Raw genomic sequence first — 13,465 nt, 5'->3', positions numbered from 1 at the left:
TTTTCTTGGCCCTCGCCAATCACTCGTAGAATTCAGATGCCTCATTTTTTTATTTCCTGCCTTTTTTTTGTTTTTTCCTTCCCTCGTTTTATTTTCATTCCCGCTTTTCTTTTCATTCCCACTGATTTTTTCGCAAAGCCCTAAACGATTTCCTCACAAAGACCTAATCGACCCTCTCTGTACTCAAATCCCTCCTCCGCCCAAGAAATCACCTCCACCACCGTCCACCTGCAATGCGCCTCTTTGAAGTATACTTAAGCCTCTCAAAAGAAAACCTCATAGATCACATCCTTATTGGATTTCATCTCGCTCTATCTCCCTTCCTCTATGACTTGTCGTTTTCCTGCCAATGACGTTCGTTATGGTTGTTCATCCTCTGTTGCTTCGGATAGTAAACTCAAGCAAATCTAAATTAGTCTTCATTAGCTTGCAATTCTGGTTTCTAGTAGCATGTAAGTTGCATTTCCGTAGACCTCTCTTACTTTTCTTTTATTTCTGGCTCATATCACCACTCGTTTTTCTAAGCCCTACCTTCCTCAACTCTTTATTTTTGGTTTTCGTAGGGCTTTTGTGTTGATTATCATCGTAACTCCAATTTCTACTTTCTAGATTATATAAATTAGCATACAATTTTTTTTCTAGATTTTAACTGATATGAAATTGGTACCGAGTGTAGGCACTTAACAAGAGGCTCAATTTTGAACGACAACAATCATGAGTTTCATAATGTCTCGAACCTATTGCTATTGCTGGTATGTATTTTCTTTCCAATACTCTTATCTTCTATATTCCTATCTTCTTTGTAGGATCCATGTTTGACTTTTAGGTCAAGAATATAGCTATTGAGTTAGAAACACAGAACACACATATGAACAAGTGTTATAAGATGGGCATTGTGATACATGTCCATAATTTATCAGTATTCCTTTACAAAATTTTGAATTTTCAATGACTTATTGCTCAAATTTTTGGAAATAAAGTTATAATTTTTTTTTAACATGTTTAGGAAAAACAAACATTGAACACTTATTACCTGAAGAAGTCCTTTTTCATGTTTATTATTACTGAATTATTGAATCCATAAATCCCTACATCCAGAGCAGTTTTGTTTTGTATGATAATTTTGTAGTTATACCAACACTCACCTTCAAGTAAGTATATATCTTTTTCTAAAATAAATTTACTCTTCAAGATTTGCAGTTATACCAACAATCATATGGTTGTTATGAGAATTGGACTAACATTATGAAGTTTTAAACAATGCAGGGTTTTTGGTGACTCCCTACATACAACCTCATAAAACTTTTAGGACTAGAATTATGAACTTTTAAACATCTCCAAGAACTCATTTAAGATTTGTTAAAGAAATGGTAGCATCCTAATAGAGGCAATGTCTTTGGTGGCATGATCAAGTAAGTAATACCTCTTTCAAACTGTTTTTTGTTTTTCATCTTGTTTATTACTTAGTAGTCGCTGATATTCAGTTGTGATTGAAAAAAAAAAACAGGGAGCTTCTGATATCATTTAGAAGAGCAATTGATTAAAACCACAGCGTAACATCTTTTATAGGTATGGAACATTTGAACTTGTTATTCATGAGTTGATTATGTTTATAAAGAAATCTTCTAATTGGTTTATTGATGATACATGGATGGTGTTAATGAAGGGCAGTTTTATCAAGTTCTTTTTTATGAGCAATCCATAAGGCTTGTGCATCATTTGTGTTGCATCCATTGGACCCAACACAGTCAAATCCTTCTTTGATCCAAAGTCTACTGCCAAATTTCATGTAAGTTCATTGTCATTTTTTTGGCATAAAAGAGAACTTTTTTTTTTTTTTTTTTTTTTTTTTTTTTTTTTTTTTTTTTTTGTAAAAGATCGTTTACTTGACTAGTCAATGACTCTATTTACATGTAAGTTTTGGTCAGAAAATATCAAGACTCGCTCCTCGAAATGATCGATGCCTGGTACTTTTACTGTTTTATGAAATAAACTTTAGATAATATGTGCAATTGTGCTGATAAAGAAGGGCATTTCTATAATTTCCTTCCTAATTAAAAAATGTTGTATTCAATTTTATAAATACTAAAATGCTATTAATTTGGTGTAATAGATGTTCTGTAATGATCAACAAAAATATTCAAAGAATCAAATGCCAGGAGAGAAGACATTTTCCAAAGAATCTGGTATGCGAAGACGGTATTTTCTTTTACTAACATATATTACCATTTACTTTTTGGTCGGAATGGGAATTCAATTCCATTCCAGCCCAACGTTTGGTTTCAAATAAACTAGAAAAAGTCTGCTTTCAACAAATGCTTCCAACAAAGACCCTGGTGTACCAAAAACTAGGAGGACAACACGTTCGCCTAATTCAATGAGTTAATAGGAATCGGAATTCAATTCCATTCCAATCCTTCTTTTGGATGCAAGATATGAAACAATGGAAAAGCTGTATCCGTAAATGCAAAAATATGAAAGGAAATTAAGGATTGTTATAGATTATACTTTGAAGTCATATAGCAATCAATGTTTAAATTTGGTATTTCAATGTTAATGTTTCGTTTTGGATTCTATATTTATTTGATGTTTTTAGTATTTAAATGTTAATATTTGATTTGGGATTGTATGATTATTTTTTGTTTTAGATTTGTAATACAAATAAAAATTAAAAAAAAATTGATATTACTCATTTGCAAGGGATCAGCGACGGAAAAGAAAAAAAAATCATATATTAAATTGCGAGGGATCAGCAACGGAATATAAAAAAAACATGGAATAGAGTTTTGCGACGGATCAGCGACGGATTAATTGTATTGAGTTTTGTCGCTGAAGTCCTAAAAATTTGTATTAAGTGACGAATTTGCAATGGATGATCCGTCGCTAAGTTCGTCGCAAGGAAAAAGTAATCTGTCGCTAAATCTATTGCCAGCTTATTAGCCACACCTTAAATTGCTACAGAGTATGTTTGTTGCTGATCTGTCCCAAATGTCCTTTAGCGACGGAATAGCAACGGATTCGTCCGTCTCTAAAACCTCTGTTTCTAGTAGTGTATATATATATATATATATATATATATATATATATATATATATATATATATATATATATATATATATATAATTCACTGCTAGTAAAATAAATGTACCTTAGCCACTTAAGAAAAAAATATATTTTGACAAAGACCCAAATAACGACTAAAGGTGGTAAAAAAAGTAAGCTTGACCAACTATCCAACCCTTCTTTTTTTTTTTTTCGATAAATTTGAAGTTGTGTTATAAGTATTCCTTCTACTCGCAATCAAGGGTACACAAAACAATCTCCCTCGCATATGGAATCATCAGCACACACATTTGGAGGGTACTTATAAAAATTGCCAAAATTTTGTTAATAATAGGGCTGGTCATTAGATTTTATAGGTCATGTGCCTGAATACAAAATGAGTCTTTCAATATAAATTTTTATATAAACAAAAGATATTATATATTAATAATTGATATAAAATTAATCAAATTGAAAAATTTATCTATACTTATGTGTCCCTAATTAATTCATTATTAATATTAATGTATGAAAAAAAATGAACCCCAACAACATGGGCTATATACAGTAGCATATCCCAAACATGCCAAAAAGAGATCCCCGATGAATACTTATTGCATTAATGGAATAAAATTATAGGCTTGTAACATTATATATACTCGATTTTAATCTTAAAATCTTTATTATGTTTAAGATCCTAAGGATGAAAAACAATCTCTCCATTTAAAAACATGAAGAATGTAGATATCTTGATATATAATAAAAGTGTCTTCAATCATTCAATTTGTGGTAATCACTCACTAACTTGTATGGACGTTTTGTTCGCAAAGTATCCATACTTTTATATTTATTCACATTTGAAGCATGTAAACGTGCTAAAAAAAGTGTACGGGCCGGAAATATTAATATGTACCACTTATGGTAAAATTTTAAAAACTACTTATTAATTTGATCCGTTGGATATATAATGTATCCAAAATTGATAAAATTTTATGTAATTAGAATGAAATTACTATATATACGAAAAAAACGATTTATAAAAATGGGATTTTTTGTCGTATGTTTATTGGTATCCATATATAGTTATCCATCTTATTCTATAGGTATTTACATTATGTAACTAAAAATGACCCGATTTAGTAAATTGATCAAAATTGCTCTATCTACGAAAAATCCATATCCACCAAAAGTAAATTTATTGTTGTGCTTCAATTAATATATTGTTCTATCTTTGACTCTTGTTATGTGGATATTTAAATTTGACCCAAGGGTTATTATTTTTTTTTTTAATCTACTCATAAGCTAATAACACCTAATTTATTTATGTTATCGACGAGACTTAAACCCTCGATCTTAAAGATGAAAGACAACACCTGATACCATGGACTACAAGTCCCACAAGGGTTATCTGGTATTGACATTTTCATGTGTCAAAAGTTTAAGTTTTTTTTGGCAATAATTGTGTAGTTTAGGAGTATATTTAAGAAACATAATTAAAATTAACATATATATTATCTCAAATAAATTGAAATCTATACCACTCTGAAAAATCCTGATAAAAAAAGTGATGTTATAGTTTTTATGGATGTATATTTTGAATCTTGTTATGTGCGTATACAAATTTACCTTGAGAATTTTCAAGAATGGTCGTATACATGTTTACAACTAGTAACGAGTGGCCACAGGCTCTCTCTCTCCCTCTCTCTCTCTCTGTCTCAATTATTAAGTCTTTAGACAACAAAACATGACCCATGTCTTTTGTTTTCTAGCATTTGGAAGGAGTATCTATCTCCATCTTTCTGTTTGTTTTTCATCTTCTTCTTCCACACTTCACATACCAAAGCCAAAAACAACAAAAACACCGCATAATTCTTTCTTCTTTTGTATCTAGTTTCCTAAACATTTTTAGCATTAGATCCATCACAAGAATGAGTTGATGGCATCCGGAGTTCATGTTATGGAGAAACCGATTCAACTTCAACAACAACATCACCAACAACAGCAACAGCAACAACATCATCAACAGCAGCAACAACAACAACATCAACCACATGAAGCGTTGAAGTGCCCACGATGTGATTCGTCCAACACAAAGTTTTGCTACTACAACAACTACAGTTTGTCGCAGCCAAGACATTTCTGTAAAGCTTGTAAGAGGTACTGGACCAGGGGTGGTACCTTGAGGAATGTCCCTGTGGGTGGTGGTTGCAGGAAGAACAAAAGAGTCAAGAGACCAATCACGACTACTGTTCATGCTGCAGCTAACACGAACCCTAATCATAATCATAATCCTAACCCTAGACCTAACCCTAATCTTGATCATAATCATCTCCAATCTTCCACCACCTCAAATAGTAACAGCAATCATCATCTCAACCCTTTGTTTTATGGGTTGTTACCTCAGAACCCCAATTACCCAAGATCTGATGCTAGGGTTTCTAGCGTAAACGAAAATCTTGTTTCTGGTTATGATCTTCCTCAACCTCATATGAATGTACAAGGATTAGGGTTTTCGTCTATGGGACAAGGAGGTTCACTTGTGGCTAACCATGGTCATAATTCAAATTTAACTTTTTCAAACTACAACTCCACCATGTATGGTGGTGGTTCGACTACTAGCTCCACTAGCGCTCCTACCATGGCTTCTCTCTTAGCTTCAAGCCTTAACCAGCAACAAAGATTCATGGGGTTTGCAAGTTATGATGGTGGTTCAATGGTTAAAGATCTGAAAATGGAAGAAGCAAGAAACAGGATGGAATGGAATAACAACAATTTTCATGTACATAATAAGCATGATCAAATCGAAGCGGCTGTTTCTTCTGATCCGAATTCTCTTCTATGGGATACCGATGGTGGAGGTTGGCAGCTTGATCCTTCAACCAACATTGGTTCATCGGTTCCTTCCTTGATCTAATTCGAAATCCCAATCATTTTTTTTCCAGTTAGTTTCTGAATGATCTTTTTTCACATGATCACCTTCTTTTTTCACTAAACTTTGGTCTGTTTTAGTTAGTTTAGGCAAAATTCATGTCAAAGCATCGATGGGAGGGGATTGGATCGGAGTGATCATGTCAGCTAGCAAAGTAAATTTCAGCCTTTTAGATTTTACACCAAAAGGTTGGAAAATAAAAGATCAGTTTTGCGCTGAGAGGAACCTCGGATCCTCTTCATCTCATCGACCCAAGTTTGATCATCAACAATATATGCAAGAATCTGCAATATCAAGAATTTGGGTTCAATACTCCTGGTGTGTTCTTCTATCTTTTCTTGTGTATATAAGTAATATGCTCTATATAAATTAGGGTTTGTGGTGGGTTTTTCAAGGAGTGGATATTTTTGTTTTTTCTTTATGGATTAAGAGGGAAAGAATGAGGGTATATTGGTATAGAAGAGAGGGGGATATGTTTAACGTTCAATCTTTCTCTGTAAGGTGTTTGAATTTGATCTTGTTCATCGTATTATAGTTAATATCTAAATTTTAAACTCGCTATTATTTATGGTTTTTGATAAAATGATTGTATAATTCTTTCAAATCAATTGCATTGCGTTGGGTTGATAACACGTAATACTACACGTACATCAATCAAATCAACAAATTACAATCAGATTTCTTAGCCATTTTTCGTAATTACAGATATAATTAAAAATAGTTATATATTGTTGACATATCGAATGTTTTTATATGAGTTAACCAGGAATCTTGAAATCTGTGGAAATGTCTGTATAAGATGAACTTTATTAGATTCTTTTAACTGTCTCTTGGAATGCGGAGCACAAAGCACAAACATTGTGCATTTTATGTAACTTCAGTCACGTACCTTGGTGTTTGTGAGCTTTGTTAATTTCTTATAATAATATTTTTTTTTATTAATTTCAATTATATATAAATGTATATAAACTCAATAAGTCAAAAAACTGTATACGTCATGAAATAATAATAATACCTTCGATTACTCTATGTTGTCATTAGGAAGTACGTACATAGGTTCTCGACCTAATATATGGGAAATGGTCGAGAGGTGTATCCTAATTAAACTTCATATATGAAACATATATGAATCTTATTATAACTTAACTAAATCAAAAGTACACTTTATATCCTAAAAAATAATATTTTCACACGCTAAGACTACATTCTATATATGTCCTAAAAAAACCTGATATACACTAAGAGAATCAGGGTCAGCAAGGGTCAGCATTAGAGCATGGTACTTATTTTTGGAATTGGAATAGCCTCGGAACCAGGTTTCGATTCCAATTCGCAATGTTTTGAAACCGCCTTAAGCATTTTTTCCGAACTTCTACCTATTGGTTATCTGTCGGAACCACTTATATATATATATATATATATATATATATATATATATATATATATATATATATATATATATATATATATATATATATATATATATATATATATATATATACTTTTTTCATTTCAATTTAAATAAATGGCTACTGTTGTAATTTTTTGAATTCAAATCAAAAGTAAGGCTCCGTAAGGCTCCTGTTATAATTTGTATGTATCTTTTAGTTGCGTTTTAACTCTTGGGTGAGCAAAACATTACCACATATGAGTTATGAATGAAACCCGGTAGTTATCTTCGTGTTTATCGCCGTTAAAGAAAAAAAATATTGATAAAAAACATAGTTATAAGATTGCTAGCTATGAAAGTTTAAATTGTTTTATAACCGATTCAACTGGTTCCAGTTTCGGTTCCGGTTCCAACATCTTAGGAATTACTTCTATCAAATATTGGGTGGGTATCCCTTTATGCTCACCCTACTAAAATACATACATTGTTAATTATTTTCATGTTTTTTACTTTTTTTTAGAATGATTACATTGTTTTTCAATGGCAACTAAGAATGATTACATTTTAACTTGAATGCTTTTGCCCTTTTCATCTAATCTATGATAAATCATCTCTATTATATTATTAAGAATATTAGGTACCCGATCGATCTTTTGGTATTTAAAATTCGTATTTCATTGATCCTATTTATGTAGCACAAGAAAAACACAAGTTTGATAATGAGTTTCGATGTACTTAATACAAATAAAATAACGATAAGATACAGAAAATTAAAAGCGATCATAGCATTTCTTATATTTTATAAATGTATGGTGATTTTGTACGTTAATTCCTTGTGGTCCAAATCTATCTTCTCATTCATGTGCACCCCAATGAAGTCTCTTTCTTAAAGCTGATTTCAGCACGTGCCTCCTTCCCACTCATGTCTAAATTCTTTTAATAAAAATCATTATTTAATATTTTAGAATAAAACCATGATACTTGATAAAATGTGATCATTTATTAATTTTTAAAATTAAATTTTGTATTATGTTTTGTTATTAATAGATAAGCACAATGATGTGCTACATGTATTTAAAAATATACTCTTTGGCGTTTGTCCCTTCATGTATTGTTTGTAATTCTTGATAATTAATATACCACATGTTTGAACTGTCTCTATATCAAAGGAAGCATTCTACCAGTAAGGCAAATCAAATTAAATATTAAGTTGAATGATATTAACTATGGACTTGCACAGTTTGCATTAAAAGTAGTAACTTGTACACCATTTTAACATAGAAAAAGCTTTCTCTTTATGCGCATGCATGTTATGTATATGATGCTTTAGCTTTTGTGAGGAACATATAAGATCATGCATGTGTGCACTAAAGGTACAAGATTTACGCATAAAGATTCAAGATTTTGTATATATAATGTATTTTAAAACTACTTGTGAATATGCATGAACTGTATGATCAATTAGGAATTCTAAAAATGTGGATACCATGGTTTCAAAAAAGGATTTAAATCTTTGTATTTTACATGGGATACATTGTTTATGTTCGTTTTTGTACGTCCATATACACCTCCTATTAATTGTATACATCCCTTCTATAACAAACAAGTCGATTTTATTGCTTGTTTTTTATCAGGTCCAATAATGTCAATTATCCTAATGAGTTTCATGGACTTAATAGACCTATAATATATCATATTCCGATCATTTGAAATCTTAACAATTAGTGAGCACATTGTTAGAAACGTCCTTTGATATACGTCAGATCGTAGCAAGGGTTATGAATGTCGGGACATTTGCTACTAGCGTCGCATAAGAATCACTACAAGAAACAAGGTCATTACCGGCGACATTATTAGCGGCAATGGTGACTTTTAGCGGTGATTTAAGCTTGCATCGCCGCTAAAAGCCTCTGTCGCTGCTAATAATGTCGTCGGTAATAGGTTGAGACCGAATCCGCACTAACACCTTCAAGTAAATCTCAACCGTTCGATCGATGAGCTAATCCAACGTATAGGGTTCATTGTCGCACAAGTTCAATACCTATGACAATTTGTTGCCCCAAAAGGTTGATGTTGTCGCCGCTAAAAGTGGAATAAAAAAAGGCATGGTAACCTTCCCTCCAGACTTGTCGCTGTTGTTGATTATAGTCACCGCTAAAGAGTTGATCGCCGCCGATAAAAGAGTCGTCAGTAAAAGTCTGCGTACATAAGAAAAAAAATAACGACTTCCTACTTTCTTCTCTATTCATCTTCTGTTGATTTTCTTTCCCCAATTTTCTCTCCATCAATATCACTTCAGCCGACGAAGGGGATTACCCATTATGAGATTATTGATCAAAGGGGTTTAGGGTTTCAATCTCCATAAAAAAAAAAGCTTCAATTCCGGCAAAAAAAAGCTTCAAATTGGGTAAAAGGTAGCTTCAACTTCTGATTTCTCTCTTTTTTATAACATCGATTTCTAGCTCCATTTTATGATTAATTACAAAATACACTTCAATTTCAGTTTTTTTGGTCTATTTGTCTTGATCACCGCCAAGTAGTGTGTGACTATCGAGGACCACCACCAACCACTACACCATCTCTTCAATTCCAGCCACAACAAATTCTTTTTACTTTGAATTTTGAGATTTTGTTACAAAATATGTGTGTTTATATATATTATGTGGAATTTGACATATGTGTGTATAAATAGTGTATTTTTTTTATCATCAAGTTTTTTTTGGTGTATTTGATGTATGTATGTGAAAATATATGTATTTGGTGTTACTATATGTGTGTATAATATATAGATGAAAACATATGTATTTTATGTATGTAGAATGCTATTATGCATATATGTGAAAGTATGAATATATAGTATATGTATATATGTGAAAGTATGTATATGTTATATATGTATGTGAAAGTATGTGTATTTAATTATATTAAAAAATATCTTTTTAATGCACATAAAAAATATGTGTTCTAACTTGAAGTTAGTGATTGTATTTAATTTGTATATGCATGTTTATATGCCTCATTAGAAAATTCTATCTTGAAATTCCGGAATCATTTTCGTTATCCACCGCCCTTATTTGAGTGCAATGGATGTATTCTTTGCTTCTTGATTATTATACTTTCATTAAAGTTTTGATTTTATATAAATTGAAAGTTTAAATTTTTATAAACTGATTTTATTTAAAACATGATGAATAGTTTCCTTTCCACTAAATATATTAATATTTATAAATTACTTTTTAACCATATGAATAAATATTTGAAACCGGAATTTAAGTTATTATCATATTATTAAAAAATATATATGTCATATTAACTTTTGTTTTAACTGATATTATTTTTATGGAAAATCTTTCGGTATATAATACTCATGTATGTTTTTTATAGAGTAAAAATATACATAATACAATGTTTTGTTACAATAAAGAACTATATTGTGACAACCCGATATTTTCATTCGGTCAAACCCTAAAGTCAATCACTTCAATTTATAAGTCGAACTTGTAAGTGTTCTAGCCATTTCAAGTTGATATAACATTTAATCTAGTGATTGTACACCTTTTCATCCATTCATTTTTGTGTTTTGATTAGATTTCCAAAAACACCAAGAACACACACTAAGTGTTCTTGGACTTTTAGCTCAAATCAAGCTTCCTTATAGTAAGTACTTCCATCCTTGAGTCTTATTAACTTGTATTACATGTTAGCATCAAAGAAAAGTCCCAAGAACACCAAGATAAAGGTGTTCACGGTTTTAGGAGGTCCCAAAATCGTAAACATCAAGATTAGGTGCAAAATGGTGCCTTAGGGTGCCTAGATGCTTCATAATGCCTTAGGGACTTGTCTAGATTCATCCTTGAAGAGTTTATCACACAAAAAGCACCAAAATCTTACATTTTTATGTGTTTACGGTTTGGGGATCTCCCAAAACCGTAAACACCCCAAAAAGTGTATAAATGTCCCATAAAAGTCCCATGGTTATTCCTTATATGTAAACCTAGCCTAGACTATTGCTATGATTGAGCCAAGGACTTGAAAAACCCAAATACCATAAACTTATGAGTTTAAGGTAGTAAACTCGTGAGTTTAAGGTAGTAAACTCATGGAGAAATGGTCCTTAGACCGTAAACACCATTTAGGAGTGTTTTGATGCCACACAACACTTTCTAAGGCTTAATCATGAAGTAGGAATGCTAGGGTTGGCTTAGAAGTCTTCAAAGCAACAAATGGTCAAAAGGTTAGGAGTTTACTGCCGTAAACTCAAGAGTTTACGACCGTAAACTCAAGAGTTTACGACCGTAAACTCAAGGGGTGTTGGTATTTATGGAGTAAACTCATTTTAGGAGTGTTCCTCGAACCCCAAACACACTAGCCCTTCCCTACAACAATTAGATGCAACCCTTGAGACTTATAGCACTTGTATAAGGTGTTTAGCATGTCCTAGAGTGTCTTAACTTTGTTTATTAGTTGTTTAAAGACTAATGGTATACATATATGTGATATTATATGTTAACTAGGATCATAGAGGATGTTCAAGACTTCACTTGACACCTAGCCATCCTACCTCTTCAGTTCATCCGTACCACTCACAAAAGGTGAGTTCATACCCCTAAATTAACCTTTTAAATGTTTATAAATACCTTTTATGGGAGGGTGGGGGTGGGTGGAATACAAGTAAAGTTACGATAGTTATTATCTCAATCACATGTGATTAATAATTATCGACAAGTGAATCTCTTACTTTCAAACTGTTTTACTTCAAATTGTCTTAAAAACTCTTTTACATATCAAATGCTTTTATGAAATTATCTTATACTTTTATATTATCAATTGCATGTCTATGTATGTATAGTTATATAAGCAATGTTTAAAAGGCTTAGGAAGGCCTATCCACCCTATTTCCTTTTCGCGCTTGAGATGTGGTCTGGTGGGATATCGGGTACCCGTCCGAAGGCCGTTTAAATATTAATTATATATCATGTGTACATATATAGTCATAAAGGTTCTTCCAGTTCATTCAGTACCCTTGGGTAGCAAGGGTATACTCCCATGTTCATACGTACAAGCTATATTACTAGTAAACTACAATAAGCGTAGTTTAGGGTTTTACTAATACTAATACTAGAACAATGAATCATACAAAGAGTCAGTTCATACATGACTCATAACTTATAGTAATGAGAAACAAACATAGCACAGAGTGATGAGAAACAAACATAATACATAGTGATGAGAAACAAACATAATACATAGTGATGAGAAACAAACATTATACATAGTGATGAGAAACAAACATAATACATAATGATGAGAAACAAACATACAGGCTAGACAGAGAAAGAACACACAATACAACTAGCACATACATTACATATACATTACATTCAGTTATGTGAGCCATTAAATGGGTCATGGCACTACCTGTCATGACCGTTTTTGTATCCAAAATCTCCTTAATTGGTGAGCGTATGAGTTTGCGTATAGATCTATACTGGATTGACTATCCTACACCTTGTTGCTCGCTACAGTGGGACTTGCAAGTCTACGGGTGCCAAATGTCATTTCTTAAGCGTCTTACATCGTCGTTTTACTATTGATTCGGTAGCAGGGTATAGGCCGATCACATGGTACTTTAAATAACAATTGGTTTAAGGTAGTCAGTACAACAGTAGTTACTTAATACAACACTACGATACTATAATATTTTTCCTATTACGTTCACTTTGTGAACATTCACACGATGCACGGTAATGTAAAAACTATATTTTTGGTTAATGATAGTCGGATTTGGGAAAATACACAGTCTTACAAGAAACACACACAGTTACTAGATGCCTTGGTAGAAGGCTACTTTTAGTAGGAAACTTAGGGTTTTCTAGGATAGTTCAAAGTAATACAAACTTTACAAAACTTATACATTACATCTTACAAATGCTTTCATACAAACACAGACACTAATATACTTATGATCTCACCAGCATTAAGCTGATACTCACTTTCAAAATAACTTGTTTTCTCAGGTCACCACTAGACAGGTACAAGTGCCGGGCTTTTGAGAAGATGGAGTTTGTTCAAGACTCATCTTTTATTTTGATATGTATATTTTT

The 13,465-nt window shown here is 32.0% G+C and overlaps 1 protein-coding gene across 1 annotated transcript; it reads left to right on the top strand.

Moving 5' to 3' along the window:
* The first annotated feature begins 4,738 nt into the window (after window positions 1–4,738).
* On the top strand, window positions 4,739–6,535 carry LOC145005353 (dof zinc finger protein DOF1.4-like). The gene has a single exon (XM_078964430.1). It carries the CDS (start codon window positions 4,979–4,981, stop codon window positions 5,954–5,956), a length of 978 nt encoding a protein of 325 aa, XP_078820556.1. The 5' UTR covers window positions 4,739–4,978; the 3' UTR covers window positions 5,957–6,535.
* The last annotated feature ends 6,930 nt before the right edge of the window (window positions 6,536–13,465 follow it).

The sequence above is a fragment of the Lactuca saligna genome, chromosome 7, assembly GCF_052625555.1.
Source record: "Lactuca saligna cultivar CGN05327 chromosome 7, ASM5262555v1, whole genome shotgun sequence".
NCBI lineage: Eukaryota > Viridiplantae > Streptophyta > Magnoliopsida > Asterales > Asteraceae > Lactuca > Lactuca saligna.
This window is presented reverse-complemented; position numbering and strand designations above follow the sequence as displayed.

Bases quoted from the DNA above. Each gene is read 5' to 3' on its own strand.
- LOC145005353 (XM_078964430.1), top strand. From the start codon at position 4,979: ATGGCATCCGGAGTTCATGTTATGGAGAAACCGATTCAACTTCAACAA.